The sequence below is a fragment of the Diospyros lotus genome, chromosome 15 (assembly GCF_014633365.1).
Source record: "Diospyros lotus cultivar Yz01 chromosome 15, ASM1463336v1, whole genome shotgun sequence".
Taxonomy (NCBI): domain Eukaryota; kingdom Viridiplantae; phylum Streptophyta; class Magnoliopsida; order Ericales; family Ebenaceae; genus Diospyros; species Diospyros lotus.
This window is the reverse complement of record NC_068352.1, coordinates 22,181,735-22,203,072: the sequence shown is the minus strand read 5'-3', so window position 1 is coordinate 22,203,072 and position 21,338 is coordinate 22,181,735. Positions and strand designations below refer to the sequence as shown.

General features: G+C 36.0%; 2 protein-coding genes across 5 annotated transcripts in view; both read left to right on the top strand.

The window, feature by feature from the left end:
• Positions 1 to 6,755, top strand: part of LOC127791900 (uncharacterized) — a 79,684-nt gene extending 72,929 nt beyond the window's left edge. For both annotated transcript variants that reach the window (XM_052322075.1, XM_052322074.1), the window contains exon 2: positions 5,845 to 6,755. In XM_052322075.1, coding sequence (XP_052178035.1) covers positions 5,845 to 6,492 — 648 coding nt within the window. In that variant the 3' untranslated portion in view covers positions 6,493 to 6,755. The remainder of the gene's footprint in view (positions 1 to 5,844) is intronic.
• An 11,093-nt stretch (positions 6,756 to 17,848) lies between these two features.
• Positions 17,849 to 21,338, top strand: part of LOC127791479 (uncharacterized) — a 59,349-nt gene continuing 55,859 nt past the window's right edge. For all 3 annotated transcript variants that reach the window (XM_052321382.1, XM_052321384.1, XM_052321383.1), the window contains exon 1: positions 17,849 to 18,072. In XM_052321382.1, coding sequence (XP_052177342.1) covers positions 17,995 to 18,072 — 78 coding nt within the window. In that variant the 5' untranslated portion in view covers positions 17,849 to 17,994. The remainder of the gene's footprint in view (positions 18,073 to 21,338) is intronic.

Sequence of the window (21,338 nt, the reverse complement as noted above, 5' to 3'; positions counted from 1 at the left end):
CTGAGCTTACTTGTACATGTAGATGGCAGCCTTTCCCATCGCCGTCTACTGCCCCCTAGCCACCATCAGACACTATCGCTGACTAAATGTCTTCCTCGTCCATCGTTGCAAGCCTCTGTTGATTGCTTCAAGCTGTTGTTTTCATCCTCTGCCATTGAAGTAAGCTTCACAGCAAACCCAAATCTCAAATTGGGAGAGGTAGTATGGCCGATGAGGGGCGACGATGATGGGGCTGAGCGGCGACGACAATTGAGCGGATGCCAGTGGGGCGCGCTAGGGCCGGGGGGGCGGCAGCGATGGCGTGGGTGGGTGACTGTGAAAGAGAAAAAGAGAAAGAATGAGAGATAGAGGCAGTGAATAGGTGTGTTAGCAGGTTGGGCGTGTGTGTGCGGGTTGGGCAGAGTGTGTGCTTGAGGTGATGGAGGATGGGATGGTTTATCGAGGGGGGAAGAATTGATCTCAGCCATTAATCTCAACCATTCATTGATCTCAATCATCTAAAAAATGTCTCCCTTACATTTGTCTTAGACAATTCAAAAATAGTCCTGCCTTATTATATAGATATTTGGTGGACGCAAGACGGAGGTGTTGGAGAAAATAGGGAAAAAGCGTACACAAAAGGGAGTTGATCGTTGCTGCCTTTATTTTCTAATATTAATATATATATTAACATATATAATATATGTAAGCACCCCCACCCGGATATCTCAACCACCTAGACTACCCGAACAGGAGCGCTTACGGGAGGAGAAATAATAAAACACAAGACAAGAACTACCATGGCATGCATACACAAGAATTAAAATAACGAAAGTGAAGCTATATACATGCATGCACTACAGGAACACCGCTAGTACAGCGGTCACAAGATAAATAAATAAATACAGACTCCTGTGCCAACATACATGAGACACGAGAAAAGACCTAGCACAGTCCGAAAATAATAGAGAGCCAATCCCTCTTAAAACATCAGAGTTGACTAGGGCTGACAGGGAAATGACAGGGACTGACAGAACTACCTGTACACCATATCAACTCTGCCGCTAGATGCTGACTCCCTTGCCCTTGACCCACGCTGCCACTACCTGGAATGATGGAAAGTAAAGTGAGTCGAGAGACTCAGCAAGCATAAAGAAAAAAATGTTGAAGGCTGAATATATCCAATAGACTCTCCCCAGAACACTAACCCCCAAGCACACACAAGTCATGAGACGCCCAACACAACATAAAAGCGTAAATAAAAGCACATACTGGTCCTTGGGGCCCACACAAGACACACGGCTCCCAAGTCCCATACCAACCTGCCGCTGCCCTAAAAGGCAACATATATCTCCACAAACCTGTGTGCGTTGTCCCGAGTCGGTGCTCCTGTCACTCGAATGCTCACGTCGATTCTCCCGACACCCGAGCCTCTGAATAACCGAGCCTTAGGCTCCCTTAGAATGATCATCCCGTCCGAGACCAGAGTACAACCAATAACCATGCAATGCACATAAAATGCAATGGCATAATAAGTATCAACGTGATACACTGGCACTCATACATCCAGGCATCAGGCCCTGCTCCGCCTACAAAGTAAACCACACGCGATGCATATGCCCGTGCCAGATGTAAACTAACTAAGCTAGTATGTTCGTGACCAAGCATACTCAATAAATGAATATCCCAACATGCATCCTGTACCCATGTGCATATCAAACCATGAACGGTAATACAATATATCAAATCATGCAATAAACCACATACTGGCAGAGCTAATCAGCAATGTCCGACATGGGTCAACAGTTAGTGACTAGGAGTGTTCGCTCGACGATCTATATCAGGGCAGTACAATAGTCTACTCTAACGTCACTAAATAGCTGACCACTGCCCCACTGCTCGATAGCCCTAGCCGAATAATAAATAAACTCGAGAAATCCATAAATAACCCGTACCACTAAGAACCTAATCCCCAATCTGGGTTTGGCATCATTCTGAAAGGAGTGGGGGCGGTACAAACCCCCGTAGACTTTCAACAATTAAAATTCTTGAAGTTTTGAATTTAATTTAAATTAAAATAAATGAATAATAACTCAATAAATAATGTTAGGAGCCGAATTAGAGTAAGGGAAGGGATAAAATACGGGAAACCATGGAGTCTCTTACAGGAATTAAAGAACATGAGGAGAAAATTAGGAACTTACCTTTACAAAGCTATTTCTTGCCTTTCTTGCACTCCCGCTGTGAAATGAAACATTTCCTAACAATTAATAAAATCATAGTTTTAATTAAATAAATCTATCGTGTAATATAAATAATTTAACCGCATAAAATTCTTAACATATAACTCTTCTAATAAGTTTTACCCACGTAGGCACATCACAAATAGAACCCCAACGAGTCTTATATTTAATTTAAATTAAATCACGCTAATAAAATCCTCATTTTGTATAATTAATACGCAAAACCGAAATGAATTAAGGGAAGATGGTGGGTTCACAAAATGGAAAGAGATCGCAAGGGTAGAGGGAGCTTGCCTCGTTTAAGCTGATTGTAGTGTTTCCACGCTTGAACACCACCAAATTAATACACCCTGTAAAATAGATTAAACTCTCAAAATTAATAAAATTGGATCCAAAATAAAATTCCAACAGTACAGGATGATTAATACATAATTCTTTATTTACATGGCTATTTAAACTGCGATTAAATCGTGTTAAATCTTTAATTTCTCCTCAAATTTCCCTCTTTGCCCGCCTGCTTCCACTCCTTAATTTCTCTCCTAGAAGCTGCTCAAAATGAACCCCATAATTCGCTGAAATCGGCAATTAAAAAGCAAGGAATTCGGCGGCCCAGCGTGGCAGCCAGGGGATACCCACCGCCTTGTCCAAAACGATGCCGTTTTGGGCAACATTTTGGTTGAAAAATCAGCCAAAATCCCTTCCAGTACGCGCATGCCCTGCGACTCGAACCCATGCCTCACCCACGAATGCCCTTGCGAGCGACCGTCAGCGCTAGTTGTCCTCACTCAACACATATACACACATCATTATATTTAAAGAGATTCTCTGTCACTTCCAAAATTTACATTTGAGTACTTATTATTTCCATTAATCACACACACGCCCAACTTCTATTTTCATTTATCTCATTTACACCCCAAATTTTCAGAAATTCACCCAAAACATTTTATTTCAATCTTTCTTTAAATTAACCTAATAAATAATTATTTCCACCTACCATCAAATAATTCAACATTTCCTATAACTATTCCCAAATAATTTATTTTATTATTTCCCTAAATATCCTCAAATAATTTAATTAATTACCTTATTTACCCATTTCCTCAAAATAACATAAATAAATATTTTTTTTTAATTTTTCAAATATTTCATAATAACTTTAAATATTAAAATTAATAATTATTATTTATTTCTCAAATTTCGAATGTTACAATATATATATATATATATATTTACAAACGTAAATCGGCAGCTTCACGTGGGAGAACCATTCTTCCATGCACTGTTCCCTTTTAATTTCTACACGCTCGCCTCTCCCACCATCATCTCAATGTTCCTTCTCTTACTATTCAATTGCCCATTTTAATTTGAAATAGCCTCTGCCGAATTCGCTTCTCCAAGAAGCTATTTCACATTTCATCTCATTTGCGATTAATTATTTTTTTTATATAATATTATATAAAAATTAATTACACGAAGAATAATTTTAATAATTAATATTTTGTTAAAAATCTCATTAATTCTTAACAATATTTTTATTGAATATTAACTCATAAAAGTACAGTCAATTACCTTAAATTCACTAATTCAATGCATTATCTATTTAAGGTGTGATCTTTACGAGGACTTCTTCTAGGGAACTGTTTCATAGGGTAAGTTACAACAATGGCTCCCCACCCTTGTCGCACCTCAATTATGCAGGTAGAAGGATTTCAAACCAAGTCGGGTGTGCGGAAGAACGTTCGCTCACGGACGTAAGGTCATGCTGGTGACTTGGGGGAATTGAGTCAATGGGATGGTGTAGATGAGCAAGGCGTCGAGATGATCTGGGCTTGCTTGTGATTATTTGATGCTAACAATGTGGCCAAACTGCAAGCTGGGGTGAAGTTGATGCATTTAGCTATGTCACTGTGGGGCGAGCAGGGATTCGTGCGAAAGAGTTTTTTAGAGCGTTAATGTTGGTGAGCAATGCTTGATTGAGGTGTGCTAATGGAACTTGATCGATGCTTGATCGAGCGTTAAAAGTCTGGGAAGTGTGATATGCTCTTCATGTACTGTAAATTATTAGCTGTTGAAATAATATAAATAAGGAAGAGGATTATCAAATGTGACATTTTATTAACATGGAATTAATGGACATGCCGAAGAAGATATTACAAGGCTTAAAATCAATTCCTTTTTTTTAGTAATTATTGTAGTTGTCGTTTAAATGACTAGATGTGTACTGGTAAATTCTAATCATTTTAAGGTCAAAATTTTAGCCACTCAATGTTGTCTCTCATTTAGGTTTTATATGATTTTTGGCAATCCCTTTATTTGGGTTTAAAAGGTGAGAAGGTTAGCGATGCTAACCCTAATAATAGGGTCGAGTTTAAGGAGGTATATACGCACTAATATTAATACTAATTTTTCATATAAAAGTATGTTTTAAAAGTTATGTTAAAATTGTGTATTTATTTTTAAAAATAATGAATCCCACTAAAACAGTTGATTAAAGCACCTTATTGTTTCAAAAAAGAAAGGGGGAACCACTTTAGTCAAATATAGTTTTTTTAAAATAAAAATAATTATGATTTAACTGCACAATAATAATAAGAGGACGTTAAAGTAGTTTATATTAATTCGCATTGATATCTATAATATTTTACATTGTTTTTTTAGGGTGAAACGTGAAATTATTTGTTATATATTATAGTTAAGACCCACGTCTCGATAACTATATGTTTTTGTACACGTGCACAGGTAGTTTAATATGTTTTTGTACAAAACAAATATTCTTCAATAAATAACTATTATTGAAGATAAGTCCGAAACTAAAGACGTACCTTTAATCCCCCTTTTTTTTTTCAAAGTATTAGTAATATATTGTTTTCATATTATTTTAATAATAAAAATTTAATTTTTTTAATATATCATAAATTAAGACTCAATTAATAAATTTTACGTAAAACTTGAATGAAAATTCAAAGTAAATTTCATCAATAATCTTATACAATACAAGAATTACATAAAAGTGATCAAATCTTGCTCGATCTCAAAATATGTGTGTTTATCACAAATTTTTTATTTAATTATAAATAAATAAATATATATTTTTTAAAAATAAGTCATTTCTATCTATGAAGAAGTTTTATTAATTTTTTAAATATAAAAATATAACTTAAATATCAGATTATTTACATAAAAATTAATCTTCTGCACCTTTTATTTATTTTTTATAAAATGTTATGAAAATAATTTTTTAATATTTTAATTTTATTATTATATTTAAACAAGCACGACTATCAATGCTTAGTCCCAAAGTAAAGTGGAAAATGTTTTATTGTAATTCAATGATGGATTCAACCCTACTTTTTTTAATTCCGCCAATTAAATGGTAGCCATGGGAGCCCACCTTATCTCTTATTCAGATGCCTCTCAAATCCGTTTTGGAGTCCGAATATGAATTAATGTTCACATATGTATATATATTTATGAATGTGTGTGTGTGTGTGTATCATCGTTCTTGTTTTCTCTGTCAAATTAAGATCATCAGCCAGCTTAGATGGACACTGCAAGTGCAAGAGAAGAGCAGCGGCATCAAGAACTAGAGAAGCGTCTCCGGAAATGGAGTCCCCCGGAGGTTCCTGTTCACAGCATTTACCATAGAAAGAGCTTCTTCAGCTTCCGGCGAGATCCAGGCTATGAGATCCATAAACTGAAGAAGACAGTGCCGATCCGCGGCGAATACGTCGAGCTCCACTTACTCGACACGCAAGCCGTCCGGCATCACATGATCAAGTACGAGTACCTCCATTTCGGCCTGGTCCAAGTCGCCGTGAAGCCTCTCACCGCCGCCGGCTTGGACTGCTCTGTTCTCGTCTGCCTCCGTGACTGTCGCCTCCTCAAGTTTGGCCAGTCCCTTCTGGCGGTGGCTCAAGCTTCTCTCCGCCACGGACCCATTTATTTTGACTGCTATCCAGACTATCCGGTGGGGCTTTCGGACGCCGCGAAGCCCATGACTTCGACTCTCAACATCAAAATTGAGAGTTCCCGGAATGTCGAGCTGAGTTCATCGGATATAGCCGTCGAGTACAGGGTTTACTATCGAGTAGCCAACACTGCTTTTATGGGCTCAAAGAAGTCCCTCTCCATCGAGGAGACTACTTTCGTGGAGACCAATCTGGTGGTCGGCGGCGGCCGTGCCGTTCCGAGGACTATCCGGTGGGATTCGTTTGAAGTGCCGGAAAGATGGATGGACAGAACAGAGCTCACCAGCAATGGCGATTGACACTAGTATTTTTTGTAGTTTCCTGCGTGGTTTGAATGTGGGCGTGTACTCTCTTGTTAACAACATGGAATCAGAGAGTGCAACGCAATTACCAAAACATAATGATTGGGTTGGCTCCTCCAATTTAGTAGTTCCCAAGCTCAACTGAAGTACGTTCAGAGGGAGAGCTAACACTTTATCCAAGAAAGTAATTAATTAAGCGACTACTTCTGTTCAAATAATCAAAAAATAATAATATTAAAAGGGGAGAAAGAGTACTCTTACTTGGGATCATTTTTAATCTCTTAACCGACCATATGACATTTAACATTCTAACTCAAATAAGTGGAAGAGTCACATCTTCACATATAAGGAAAGGAAAAATGCTATTTGTACAAAAAAAATTAGGTTATTAGGTTATTAAAAAGATGATTGAAGACGTTAAAATGTAAAAAATATTCTCACTTAATTTGTCACTATCGTCTCTTAATGAAATCCTAGGCTTCATCTTGGATGAAGCTCAATTGAGCTTCATGAAGTAAGTTTGATAGGCTTCATTCCATGAAGAAGTCTGTTTCGGCTTCATGATAAAGTCGAGTCAGGTTATGCATGATTGATAAAATAAGAAAATAAAATATATATAGAGAGAGAAGTCTAAGATGTTGTTTAGGAATTAAGGAAAAAACAAATCTAGCCCCTTATATTAAAAAACAAGAGAATAAAATGCACATTATTGAGTAATATTTTAGTTTTTTAAAAAAAAAACTTTTGGGGGGACAATCCGACTTTTCTTCAAGGAAAGACGAGCCAAAGCCTCCCTATATATCAACCAAATATTCATCCCACTTTTAAATTCTTTCATAATTAAAAAAATAACATTATTAATTTATTATATTACTAGTGTATACACGTGCCTAAAGGCACGGTATAAATAATATTAAAATTAAAATATAATTATAATTTATACGTATTATGTTATAATAATTTTGTTTGTATTAAACACTCTACAAAACTCAAATAAAAAACAAACATATAAGATTTATAATGTTCACTAATGTTGCAAATCGAAATATAAAAGCAAGTAAAAAAAAATTGTAAACACTGAACAAAAAATAAAAATTAAAGTTATTGTATACTTATTAACGTATTATAATAAAATGAAAAAAATTATTAAATCTATATAATAAAGAAGATCAGTAAGTGTTCTATAATCTGAATAAATTAAATTAAAAATTAAATATCAAATAATACATACCAGTCGTTGCTGGCCGCCATCTCCTCGGCCATCAACCGGGAGGAGGGGGGAAGCCCGGTTCAGGGTTGGAGAACCTTCGGTTCCCTGACCATTCGTGGTCGAGAATTCTTTGATTTTTATATCATTTTAATTTTAAAAAATAAATAAAAATAGGATAGACTAACCAATTCTTTTCGAATATTTGAATAAAAAAAAGATAGATTAACCAATTCTTAAAATAAAAATAAATAAATAATTTTTTTTAAATATTTGCATCTTTAAGTAACTCAATAGGATAGATTAACCAATTTTACATTTCTTTAAGTATCAAATATTCAACACCTAAACGTCATTTATTTACACTAAAAATAGCATTTGATCATCAATGATATTATATTATTTTAACTTTACAAAAAGTTAAAATCCCTATTCAATACTTAGTCCCCAAGTAAAATTAAAAAATGTGTTACTGGATTCAATTATTCAATTTTTATATTAATTTACCCACCACATTCACCATTTTACACACACACAAACATATATCATGCTTCTTCTCGTGTTTCTCAGTACTGAACCCAGCACCGATGGACACTAGGCAGGGTCGGTTTAAGAAAATTTGTAGTCTCAGAGTTATTTTGGTGATTTTTTAATAATATAAAAAAATATTTAAAATTATTTAAAATTTACTTTATTTGTTTTTACTATTTAAATTTTTATATTCAAATCTAAAAAATAAATATTTTTCAATTGACAATATAGATAAGACAAAAGATTTAAAAATGTAAGAGGTGAATAAGAAAAAAATGTAGAGAGTCCATAATTAAGTTCTATAAATTAAAAAATTACCAATTTACTTTTTTTTTTCTTTAATGCCAAAATCAGTGCGAATTCTCCAAAGAAAATTTTTACCGTCTAAAAAATTATTTTATCAAATTGTCATCATAAAATAACTCAATTTTTTGCTCTCTTTTTTTTTTTTATTGCTAGCTTACACCTCACTATTTATTGCCTAACATTAAAAAGTCACCTATAAACTTAGAGAGTTTGACGACCTCCTCGTTTAAATGACTTATCACTATTTATTGTCTAATATTAAAAAATAATTATGAGTTTAAGGAGTTAGAGGGCCTCCTAATCTAAATGATACATTATTATTATTGTCTAATATTAAAAAATAATCTATAGACTTGTAGAGTTGATGGCTTTCTCGTCCAAATATAATAATAAAATAAATAAAGTATGAATTCAAATAAGAACCATCATATGCAATAGAATTAATAATTTTACATCTCAAAAAATAAAAGAAACACTTTATAATTAATGATTTTACATCCCTCTTTTTTTTTTTTGCGGGGGGGGGGGGGGGGGGGGGGGGGGGGGGGGGGGGCTAGTGCCTCGAGCCGGATTGGACAAGAAATATATTGTATTCTTGCCAATGATAGGACAATGAGGGCGAACATACGGATATGCCCCTTGCATTGCACATTGCAACCTAAGTCATATTAATTTATACAAGATAGACTAATTATATACCCGACTATTACCATAAGAAAAATGGTCATTGTTGGCAATTTTTTGCTCAAGGTAATAAAGATCGTTGGCAGTAATCATTTCTACCAACAGTTGTAGTGAATTGTCGGAAAAAAATCTTTCTCAACAATAAAATTAAACCGCAAAGGGTGGAACCCCCACCGCTAGTGGTTTTTTAACTATCAGGAATGAAAGTGATAATTCCCATTGGCAACGAAACCCCCATGGCCTGCCCTTTTTACCCACTGAGAATAAGGTTTTCTTTCTGTCTTTCTTCTTCATTTTCCCCAACTATTGCTCATCGTTCTTGTCATTCTCTCGATCTATTAAAATTGTGATTGAAACTTTAAATTTGATTGTGAATGAAACTTCAAATTTGATTGTAATTAAAATGTCAAATTTGACTATTATTGTGACTTCAACTATAATTGAAGATTTATCTTCTTTGTGACTTATCAAGATTTATTTTTGTGACTCATCTTCTGATCAAGATATAAATTTGTAAAAGTTAATCTTTTTTTGAATATAACTATAGATGAGTGATAGATTTATAAATATATAGATGAGTGGTAGATTTATAACTATAAGGATTATCTAGACGAGTTCAAATTCTACTCGATCTCAAAATATCATGTGTGTTTATCACAAATCTCTGATTCAATTATAAATAAATAGATATACATTTCTTAAAAATAAATCATTTTTATCTATAAAAGAGTTTTATTATCTCTTTTAAATATAAAAATACAACTTAAATATTAGAGTATTTACACAAAAATGTTCTGCACCTTATAATTATTTTTTATGAAATATTGATGAAAATATTTTTTTAATATTTTAATTTTATTATCATATCTAAACAAGCAGGACTATCAATGTTTGGATAATGCTAGACGGACGAATGAGGCGACAAACGGGTTGACAAACCTGTTTAAATTACAAGTTAACCCTCCAATCAAAATTACAAGTTTAACCCTCAACTCTCACTCTCTCTTTTACTCTCACTCTTAGCTCCCACTCTCTTTTACTTCCCCCTCCCCCCTCTCTCTTTCTCTCAAAACTACCCTCTCTCAAACCTACTCTATCTCTCCCCCGTCTCTCTCTCAAACCTGGTTGCAGTGTCTCCCCCCTGTCTCAAACCCACTTTATCTCTCTCTCCCCCATTTTCTCTCTCAAAGCCCTGTGGGTTGCAGTTTCCTCCCTCCCAACACACCGTTCTTGCATTGCCGTCGCCCAAGGATGGCCCCTCCGTCATTGCCCACCGTCAACCCCTTGCGTTGCTCGGACTGCCACCATCAAGCCCCATCGTGGCTGTAAAAATAACGTTTATATATACATTTATAAATATTTTAATTTTTTGCATATACATATATACATTTATATATATTTATATATTTTCTTTTTTTTCTATTGTTTTTTTTGCTTTTGTTGTTTTTTTATGGTGATTTACCTGTTGAAATAAAATTAAAAAATATAATTTATTTTGAATTATGAAAGAACTTAATTTATTTTGATTGTATATTTGATAATTAAGTAAAAAATATTGCTTGTGTTATTTTCGCTTATTTCATGCTCTGTTATTAATTTTTCTTCAATTTGAGGGTATTAATTAAATTGCTTAATTTAAATTAATTACTTATAAAATTATAACATTTGTGTAAAATAAGATTAATATTTTACTTAAATCAGTTTGGAGTAAAATTACTTGGTAAAATTGGAGTAGTGTAAAATAAGATTGGAGTAAAATCATAACTTGGTAAAATTACTTAAATCAGTGTAAAATAAGATTGGAGTAAAATTAATATTTTTAAGATTAAATCTAATATAATTAGATATGTATTTTTATTATTTTATGATCAAATATAACAACAATTTTTTTCTTATTATTTTACAATCATATGTAACAACAGCTGCAATCTTGATAGTTATCACTAAAAATGTTAATATTAATATATATATAATAAAATCACACAAGTAATTAAATAATTTATTTTCTCATTTAAGATCACTTTAAATACCAACTTATTGCAACAGTATCAATTATATTTTAAAATCATCTCTTATTTTGTATTAAAATCACATTTCTTAAAAAAAAAAAAAACATAACAGAGAGTGGGTGAAGTTTGGGCGGTTCGAGCGGCGCGTGAGGGAGGGGGGGCGACGACGATGGGAGCAGCGGTGGGGCGTTCCTCCCTCGAGAGCGAGGATGAGAGAGTGAGAGAGAGTGTGTGGATGAAGTTTGGGTGGTAATTGCTCACGACGGCGGGTGGGGGCGAGGCGGTGTGAGAGGTGGTGTGGGGATGGGCAACGGTGGTCAGTGGTCGGTGGGAGGGGGGGTGACGGCGACTGCGATGGCGGAAGTGTTTGCGGTGTTGGCAGGGGAGATGGCTATGCGATCAGGGGGGCGACGGCAGGCAGTGTTGACGGCGGAGACGGTGATGGCGCCATCTTTGGGCGACGACAGTGCGAGCAGTGGTGGTGGGGTTAACGGCGACAGAGGTGCAAGAGCAGGGTGGGGGGCGGACGCTACACCCACGAGGGTGGGTTTGAAATGGGGTTTTGAGAGAGAAAGAGAGTAGGGGAGAGACAGAGTGTAATACCCTAAGTCACATTGAATAAGTTAAATTATGCTCATGTAATAAATTTAGTCTATATGATATGTAGACAATTTATTAAATTAAGTTTATGTAATTAATTTGGTTTAAATTAAATTATGTTTATATGACTAATTTATTTAGCTCAAGTATGTTTATGCTAGAAATTATATAAGTATGTAAAAATAAATAAATATGTAAAAAGGTATAAATGAATAGTATATGTAAGTATGTATGTATGTATGTAATTACAAAATCCGTATATGATATACATATATATATAGATATTTATGTAAAAAAAAAAAAAATCAGAAAATTCAGAATTTGCAGAGCAGCGCGCATGGCCGCCTGCAAATTGATTTTTCAGGGCAAGGGAGGGGTTTTTAATGACGAAGTGACCTAGGTATGGCCTCTGGGACGCGTGACCGACGGTGGGGAAGCAAAGCATGTCGAAATCGGGCTATAAATAGCCAAGTCGCGCAAGCCCCATGCATTCAAAAATTTTAATTCATAGATCAGCCGATTTGGAGAGAATTTAAGAGATTTGAGAGCGGGGTTTTGATATTCAAGTCGTGGGCATCATTTCTGGAAACTTTGGTGGCCAACGGAGCAGCAAGGAGGGAGAATCGAAGTTTCGCCAGAAAATCACAACTCGCCGAAGCTGCGCCTTCAATCGACGATTTAAGGTACTTTTAATGTTTTTTTTTTCCAATTTTTATTGGTATATTTGGATTCGGGGGGTCGAAATAAAGGGGAAGGGAAGCTTTGTTTGAAGCTTTGAAGCCCGGAGGGGCCGCTGGCGGCCAAAGGGCCGCTGGAGAAGAAACCAGCACGGGCGCGTGGGCTGCACGCGCCCGCGAGTAGGAAGACGGCGCGTGTAGCCCACGCACCCGTCAGTAAATAGAAAAAAAAAAGAAAAGGAAAAAAAAGAAATAAAAAGAAAAATATAAATAAAAGAAATAAAATTGTGAAATTTTTTTATTAAATCCGAAATGATGTTTGTGATTTATTTAGTGTAGAATTTTCTTGAAATGCTAAATTTATTAATTAATTAAGTAGATTTTTCTATTATGGAAATAAAGAAAAAATAGGATTTTAATTCAAAAAATTTCAAGAAAATTTTAGAGTGTTATAAGTATTATTTAAGAAATATTAGTGAAAATAAATTGAATAAAATAAAAGATTAGATAATTATTATGTAATAATTATATATTTAGCTATTAGGAAATAAGGGAAAAATAGGAATTTAAGTTGGAAAATTCCATGAAAATTGCAGAATACTAGAAATATGGTTTTAGGAATATTGGTAAGGAGAAATTAGATTTTTAAAAGTTTAGATAATTTTTATGCATTTTTTGAGAAAATAGGATTTAGAAATAAAAGAAAAAAAATGGAAGAAATTATGAATGATATTCTAAAAATAAGTTTAATATTTTTAGGAATTCTCAAGGATGAGAAGATTAAGAAATAGCCGCCGACATGATTTTTTAGACTGCCACGTCTTTCGAGACAATTTAGCTGTAAGTTTACCGCTTAAACTTAGTACAGTCATAAATTTTGTAAATGCTTTATCATATTGGCATGCAATGATATGAAATCATCACGTAGAGTGCATCAATGACATGATTATGAAATGCATAATTACACGTTGATACTGTTGATCACACGCATATGAGGCCGTAGGGAGTACGAACTGGCACCGCTGCCTTATCAAGGGTGCACCCATACACCCCGACTTCAAAAGAGGTGGCCGCTAAAATGATAGGCAGTATGAGGGGTGCAGTTGACACCTACGATGAAAGACATTGCATACACTCATGACATTGCATTTGGTACCCTTATTTAGATGGTTCATCATCTAACCTGGGTTCGCCCCTAGAACATTCAACGTTCCAGTCGGGACTTGCAGTGATGATACCGAGGTTGGAGATGTGTAGTGACACAAGACGTCAGGAAACAAGGAGATGTGCCATGATATTAAATAGTTTAAGCATTATGTACATTTGTTGTATTTTAGTAACTTATGTAATAACTTTGTAATAAATGCTATGTCCAGTTATACATGTATGTTTTGTCATGAGAAGGTTCGATTCAGCTTCCGCTTTGTATTTAATTTCTAGTGTAAACATCTCGTCTAACACTAGATAAGGTCTTAGGAAATTTCAGAAATAATTTTAAAAAAAAAAAATGAACCAAATTTCTTAAGGCATAACACGCCCGAGAAGGCGGGCTGTTACAGTTGGTATCAGAGCCTAAACCAAGTAGAATACCAGGAAGGAAAACTTAGTACCGATATAAGGATAGTTAGGGGTACTAACGGGAGTTGTGGTGACAGGATGGCTAGAAATCTTTTAGAGCAAATCTTAGTCGACCATTGGGCACACTGTCTGGAAAATCGGGTCCCGTTGCCGAACGAAGGTATCATGGAGCACTTAGTTTAGATGGAAGAAATGCTTGATGATGTACCACCCAGTTATCGATTTTGGCCCGACCTGGTTCAACTTCAGATCGACATGATGGTCGGTGTTTTGGAGGGAGATCTGCAAGATTTCGCAGATTGGGTGCGGCAAGGAGAGCAATTTCCTGAGTTTTGACTTTATTGCGCACGGATTCGCGAGCTTCTAGTAGAATTATACGAGCCAGTGCTAGCAGATGAGCCCGACGAAGAGATGGAGGACCCGCTTGAAGAAGAAGAGGCAGCAGATATAGAGAACCCGATCGAGCTTGAAGAGGTGACAGATCCAATTGAAGTAGAGGAAGAAGAAGACATACCCATATTCTGGGCTGAAGATGACCTTTTCGAGCTCGAAGATACCGATTCTGAAGACGAGGAAGAGACAAAAGTGATGATGAATGACCCCGAGGCACCTCCATACGAATCTGAGGATGAGAAGAATGGTTGGATTTGGAGGTCATCAGGACCGAAGTAGATTTTACGAAAAATATCCTAACTACCTATGTGACTCGTATAGTGTCTAAGATCTATGTGACCTAAGTAATATCTATGGCATTTTGCAACTAAATGTGTAATATCTATAGAATTAATGAAGAATCTACCTTATCGGATGGCAAGACCCTGTTATCTAATCCGGAATGTTACTTTCTTTACAGATGGTGAATACACAAAGGAGATTAGCAGTAAGGCCTAGGACGCCCAACCAGCAAGGAAACACAAGTGAACATCTGGAAGGCAACTCCAGCCAGGAGGCCGGGAGTAGTCGGCTGGATCAGATGGAGCGAATTTTGGGAAGTGTGGTGGGATTCATGCAAGAAACTCACTCCCGAGACAACCATGTCAGCATGCTCGATCTTTATCGTCGGAAAAACCCTCCCATTTTCCAAGGGAAACTTGGTGCGGACCCCAGTGAAGGGGAATTTTGGATTGAGCAGACAGAGATGCTACTGGACCACCTGCACTGCAGAGAAGAAGAGAAGGTCAAATGTGCCACCTTCATGCTGCAAGATGAAGCGGATAGGTGGTGGAAGGGAGTCAAGAGGGCAATGACCCCTCGAGCCAGGGCACCCTACATCACTTGGGAGTGATTTAGGAGCTCTTTAATGAGAAGTACTTTTCCCTGAATTTGAGGATGAAAAAGGAAAGAGAATTCATGGAGTTAAATGATCGGGGCTGTCGAACACCAATAGATTAGTTGAATAAGAATTTTGATTTGCAGCAAGGGTGCAACCCTAAGTCGTCTCCCAACGAACCTTAAGCGTATCTGTCAAAACAAGGCTAAACGGGGGCGGGGCGGGGGGGGGGAAGTTTTTTTTGATAAAAAACAGAAAACTAAACAAGCAAGAACACAAGAAATCAAGATGCAATCAATTGCAAACCAACCTTCTATCCCAGTTTTCATCGCCTTCTCAATAAACCATTTGTTTAGTTTCAATTCTCAAATCAAAAACCAGAATAATCCTTTAACAACCGCCAAAGATTGGAAAGAAAACCAATAAACAGATTTCAGAAACCTCTTAGTTCGATTTATCAGTTTTGATTCCCCTTATTGCACAGATTCGAGACTGATTGTTCTTGCTTCTAGTTAAAGCCTCAACCGAGCACAAAAACCTTGGATTCTCAAACAAAGACAATGCATGCATTCATCCAACCGGCATCAACACATACACAGATTTAAGAGAGAACAGAAACAAGAGAACAACAAAGTTAAAACTAAAAAATGATTTCCATTAAAACCAAAGACTCAAATCGGGAACAAGGATGGTATTGCAACTGATTACAGAACCTTAGCCCTCCATCTTGACAAGAACAATGGGGAGAATGAAAGCTGGCTACTGTTCACGCCCTCTCAAAGAATGCCCTCCAAATCGGCCACTTAAGGTGCTTAAGTAGGGCTTAAGGAGGAAACCCTAGGTTACTGCCACTTCACAGCCGATTTCGGATAGGTTAGCGCGCGTTATGGGCTTCGGCCTCTTCATAAGAATTGTAGATTAGGAAGATTAGATTAATTTGGGCTTTTGAATCACTTGATTTGGATATCGGACGCCCAAGATATAGCCCTTTTAAGGAATCAGCATCTGTGCAGCTTTCCTAATTTGACCCAACTTCCTAGCCCCGACTTTGAAGTGCTGTTTGAAGGCCCAAACGAACTCGGATTTGGACAAACCATACCTTTCTAGAAAGCCCTAGAAGTCCTATACAATATCTCTGAAGACATCATCTTCATTCTGGAACTTTATCTTGGCCAAAATACTGAAGGAAGTGCAGGAGGTTAAATCTGCTAAAAATTGCCCTTACTTCTCTATCTCCAATTTCCAAGATATCTCATTGCCATCAAGACGTTTTCATGCCCCATCTCATGCTCCCATAGTCCTAAACCTGGAAAAATAAAGTAAAATAGTGTGAAGCCCAATTCCTATAAAATAAAACCAAGATGAATAAAAAGGACACAACTAATGTGCAAAAAGACTAAATTTGAGGGCTAAATAATATGAAAATATGTGTTCTATCATTAAAATAGACCGGAGACATGACTGTCGCACAATATGAAGATGCTTTTAGCCGCTTGATCCGGTATATGCCTATTTATGAAGGAGACGAAAGGATCAAGGCTCAAAAGTTTTTGGGGGGGCTAAATCTGAAACTTCAGAGGGCGTTGAGTAGTATAAATACTCAGTCCTATTCAGAAGTGGTGCTGCAAGCTTTTACTACTGAGGCCAACCTAAGCCGAATCGAAGCTATTCAAGAGAAAAGTCGGCAAGGAAGCAGTCATAAAGCGAGTAAGAAGCTGGAACTTCAGAAGCCAAAATTCAAGCCTGGCATTCCGTGCACTAAATGCCAGAAAGAACACCCTGGAAGGTTGTGCCGGCTTGGAACGAAGGGTTGTTACAACTGTGGAGAAATGGGACACCTCAATCAGAACTGCCCAAAGAAGGGAATTACTTGTTACAACTGCCAGCAGACCGGTCATTTTGCAAAAGACTGTCCCAAGCCGTGACTGGTAAGCCAACCTTAAGGGACGACCGGAAATGCTAGAGTTCAGGAGGGAATGGTGTTTCATCTAACACGACAAGTTTAAGCATTATGTACATTTGTTGTATTTTAGTAACTTATGTAATAACTTTGTAACAAATGCTATGTCCAGTTACACATGTATGTTTTGTCATGAACGGGTTTGATTCAGCTTCCGCTTTGTATTTAATTTTTAGTGTAAACATCTCGTCTAACACTAGATAAGGTCTTAGGAAAATTTCAAAAATAATTTAAAAAAAAAATGAACCAAATTTCTTAAGGCATAACACACCCGAGAAGGCGGGCTGTTACACAGAGAGTTTGAGAGATGATGGTTTTGGGAGAGAGAGAGAGTGGGTTTGAAAATGGGCAGGTAAATGTAAAGTTAATTCAAAAATATTTAGAACAGGTTTGTCAAGCCGTTTGTCGCCAGGTTCGTCTGTCTAGCATTATTCATCAATGTTTAGTCCCAAAGTAAAGTGGAAAATGTTTTATTGTACTTCAATGATGATTCAACCCTACTTTTGTTAATTCCGCCAATTACATGGAACCACCTTATCTCTTATTCAGATGCCTCTCAAATCCGTTTTGGAGTCCGAATATGAATGAATGTTCCCATATGTATATATATATATGTATGTATGTATCATCGTTCTTCTTGTGTTTCTCAGTGGAATTAAGATCATCAGCTAGCTTAGATGGACGCTGCAAGTGCGAGAGAAGAGCAACGGCGTCAAGAACTAGAGAAGCTTCTTCGGCAATGGAGTCCCCTGGAGGTTCCTGTTTACAGCATTTACCATAGAAAGAGCTTATTCAGCTTCCGGCGAGATCCAGACTACGAGATCCATAAACTGAAGAAGACGGTGCCGATCCGAGGCGAATACGTCGAGCTCCACTTACTCGACACGCAAGCCGTTCGGAATCACATCAGCAAGTACGGGTACCTCCATTTCGGCCTGGTCCAAGTCGCCGTGAAGCCTCTCACCGCCGCCGGCTTGGACTGCTCTGTTCTTGTCTGCCTCCGTGACTGTCGCCTCCTCAAGTTTCGCGATTCCCTTCTGGCGATGACTCAAGCTTCTCTCCGCCACGGACCCATTTATTTTGACTGCTATCCAAACTATCATGTGATGCTTTCGGACGCCGCAAAGCCCATGACTTCGACTCTCAGCATCAAAATTGAGAGTCCACTGAATGTCGAGCTGAGTTCATCGGATATAGCCGTCGAGTATAGGGTTTACTATCGAGTAGCCAACAATGCTTTTAGGGGCTCAAAGAAGTCCCTCTCCGTCGAGGAGACTACTTTCGTGGAGACCAATCTGGTGGGCGGCGGCGGCCGTGCCGTTCCGAGGACTATCCGGTGGGATTCGTTTGAAGTGCCGGAAAGATGGATGGACAGAGAGCTCACCAACAATGGCGATTGACACTTGTAGTTTTTTTTGTAGTTTCCTGCGTGGTTTGCATGTGGGCATGTAATCTCTTGTTAACAACATGGAATCAGAGAGTGCAACGCAATTACCAAAACATAATGATTGAGTTGGCTCCTCCAATTTAGTAGTTCCCAACCTCAACTGAAGTACGTACAGAGGGGGAGCCAACACATTATCCAAAAAAATAATTAATTAAGCGACTACTTCTGTTCTAATAATCAAAATTAATAATATTAAAAGGGAAGGGAGAGTACTCTTACTGAGATCATTTTTAATCTTTTAACCGACTATATGACATTTAACATTCTAACTCAAATAAGTGCTATTTGTACAAAATGCTATTTGTACATCTTCATATATAAGGAAAGGAAAAATGTTATTTGTACAAAAAATTAGATTATCAGGTTATCAAAAAGATGATTGAAGACATTAAAATGTAAAAAATATCACCACTTAATTTGTCACTATTATTTCTTGATGAAAACCCAGGCTTCATCTTGGATGAAGTTCGATTGAATTGGTGAAGTAAGCCTGATTAGGCTTCATTCTATGATGAAGTTCGATCCGATTTCATGATGAAGTCGGGTCAAGTTTCATAATTAATAAAACTCGATAATTGATGATAAAGTCTGATCTATGAAATTTCATCGAATTTCATCTAATGATAAATTTAATTTAATCATTGAACTTATACATCTTATTGGTACATATAACAAGGTACTAATGAAAATCACACAGATAAATATATATATAGAGAGAGAGAGAGAGATGTCTAAGATGTTGACGGGGGGATTAAGGATGCCATCTCTCAGCCAAAAAAGTGAAAAATAGTAAGTTTTCAAATTGAGTCCCTTGTATTAAAATACAAGAGAATAAAATACTCATTATTGAGTAATATTTTAGATTTAAAAAAAAAAAACTTTTTGGGGGACAATCCGGCTTTTCTTCAAGAAGAGACAAGCCAAAGCCTCCCTATATATCAACCAAATATTCATCCCACTTTTTTTTTTTTTCAAGAAGAGACAAGCCAAAGCCTCCCTATGTATCAACCAAATATTCATCCCCCCCCCAAAAAAAAAATTCATCCCACTTTTAAATTCTTCCATAATTAAAAAAATAACATTATTAATTTATTATATTATTTTAACTTTACAAAAAGTTAAAACCCCTATTCAATACTTAGTCCCAAGTAAAATTAAAAAATGTGTTAGTGGATTCAATAATTCAATTTTTATATTAATTTACCCACCACATTCACCATTTTACACACACCACGCACAAACATATATCATGGTTCTTCTTGTGTTTCTCAGTACTGGACCCAGCAGCGATGGACACTAGGCAGGGTCGGTTTAAGAAAATTTGTAGTTTTAGAGTTATTTTGATGATTTTTTAATAATATAAATAAACATTAAAAATTATTTTATTTTTTTATTATTTAAATTTTTATATTCAAATCTGAAAAGTAAATACTTTTCAATGACCATATAGATAAGAGCAAAAGATTTAAAAATGTAAGAGTTGAATAAGAAAAAAAATATAGAAAGTCTATAATTAAGTCCAGCAAATTAAAAAATTATCAATTTACATTTATTTTTTTTAATGCCCAAATCAGTGCAAATTCTCTAGAGAAAATTTTTACGGTCCATAAAATTATTTTATTAAATTATCCTCTTAAAATAACTCAATTTCTTACTCTCTTTTTTTTCGTTGCGTTACTAGTTACACCTCACTATTTATTGCCTAATATTAAAAAATTATCTACATATGGACTTGGGGAGTTTGATAGCCTCCTCGTTTAAATAACTCATCACTATTTATTGCCTAATATTAAAAAATGATTTGTGAATTTGAGGAGTTGGAAAGTCTCCTAGTCTAAATGACACATTACTATTCATTGCCTAACATTAGAAAATAATTTGTGGACTTAGAGAGTTGGGGGCTTTTTCGTCCAAATAGAACAATAAAATAAACAAAGTATGAATTCAAATGAGAACCTCCATGAAATAAAATTAATAATTTTACATCTCAAAAAATAAAAAAATTCTAAATAATTAGTTATTTTACATCCCTCTTTTTTGGGGGGCCCAGTGCCTTGAGTCGAGCTTGGGCAAGAAATATATTGTATTCTCGCCGATGATAGGACAATGAGGGCGAGCAGACGAACACGCCCCCTATATTGCACATTGCAACCTAAATCGTATTACTTTATACAAGATAGACTAATTATATTCAATTATATACCCAACTATCATCATAAGAAAAATGGTCATTGTTGGCAATTTTTTGCTCAAGGTAATAAAGATCGTTGGCAATAATCATTTTTACCAACAATTGTAGTGAATCGTCGGAAAAAAGTCTTTCTCAACAATAAAATCAAACCGTGAAGAATGGAACCCCCATTGCTTGTAATATCTCGAAATGTTGGAAACGATAATAATTATTAAATTTCGACATTTGGAGTCCGTATTGAGTATTTGAGGATTTGAGGTAAACAAATAATGAAAAAAAATAACGTTAATAAAATAGATAATAATAATAATAATAAATGTGTAAATTATGTTAACTTAATTTAAATTAATGAATTAATATATATATTCATAATAATAATAAAA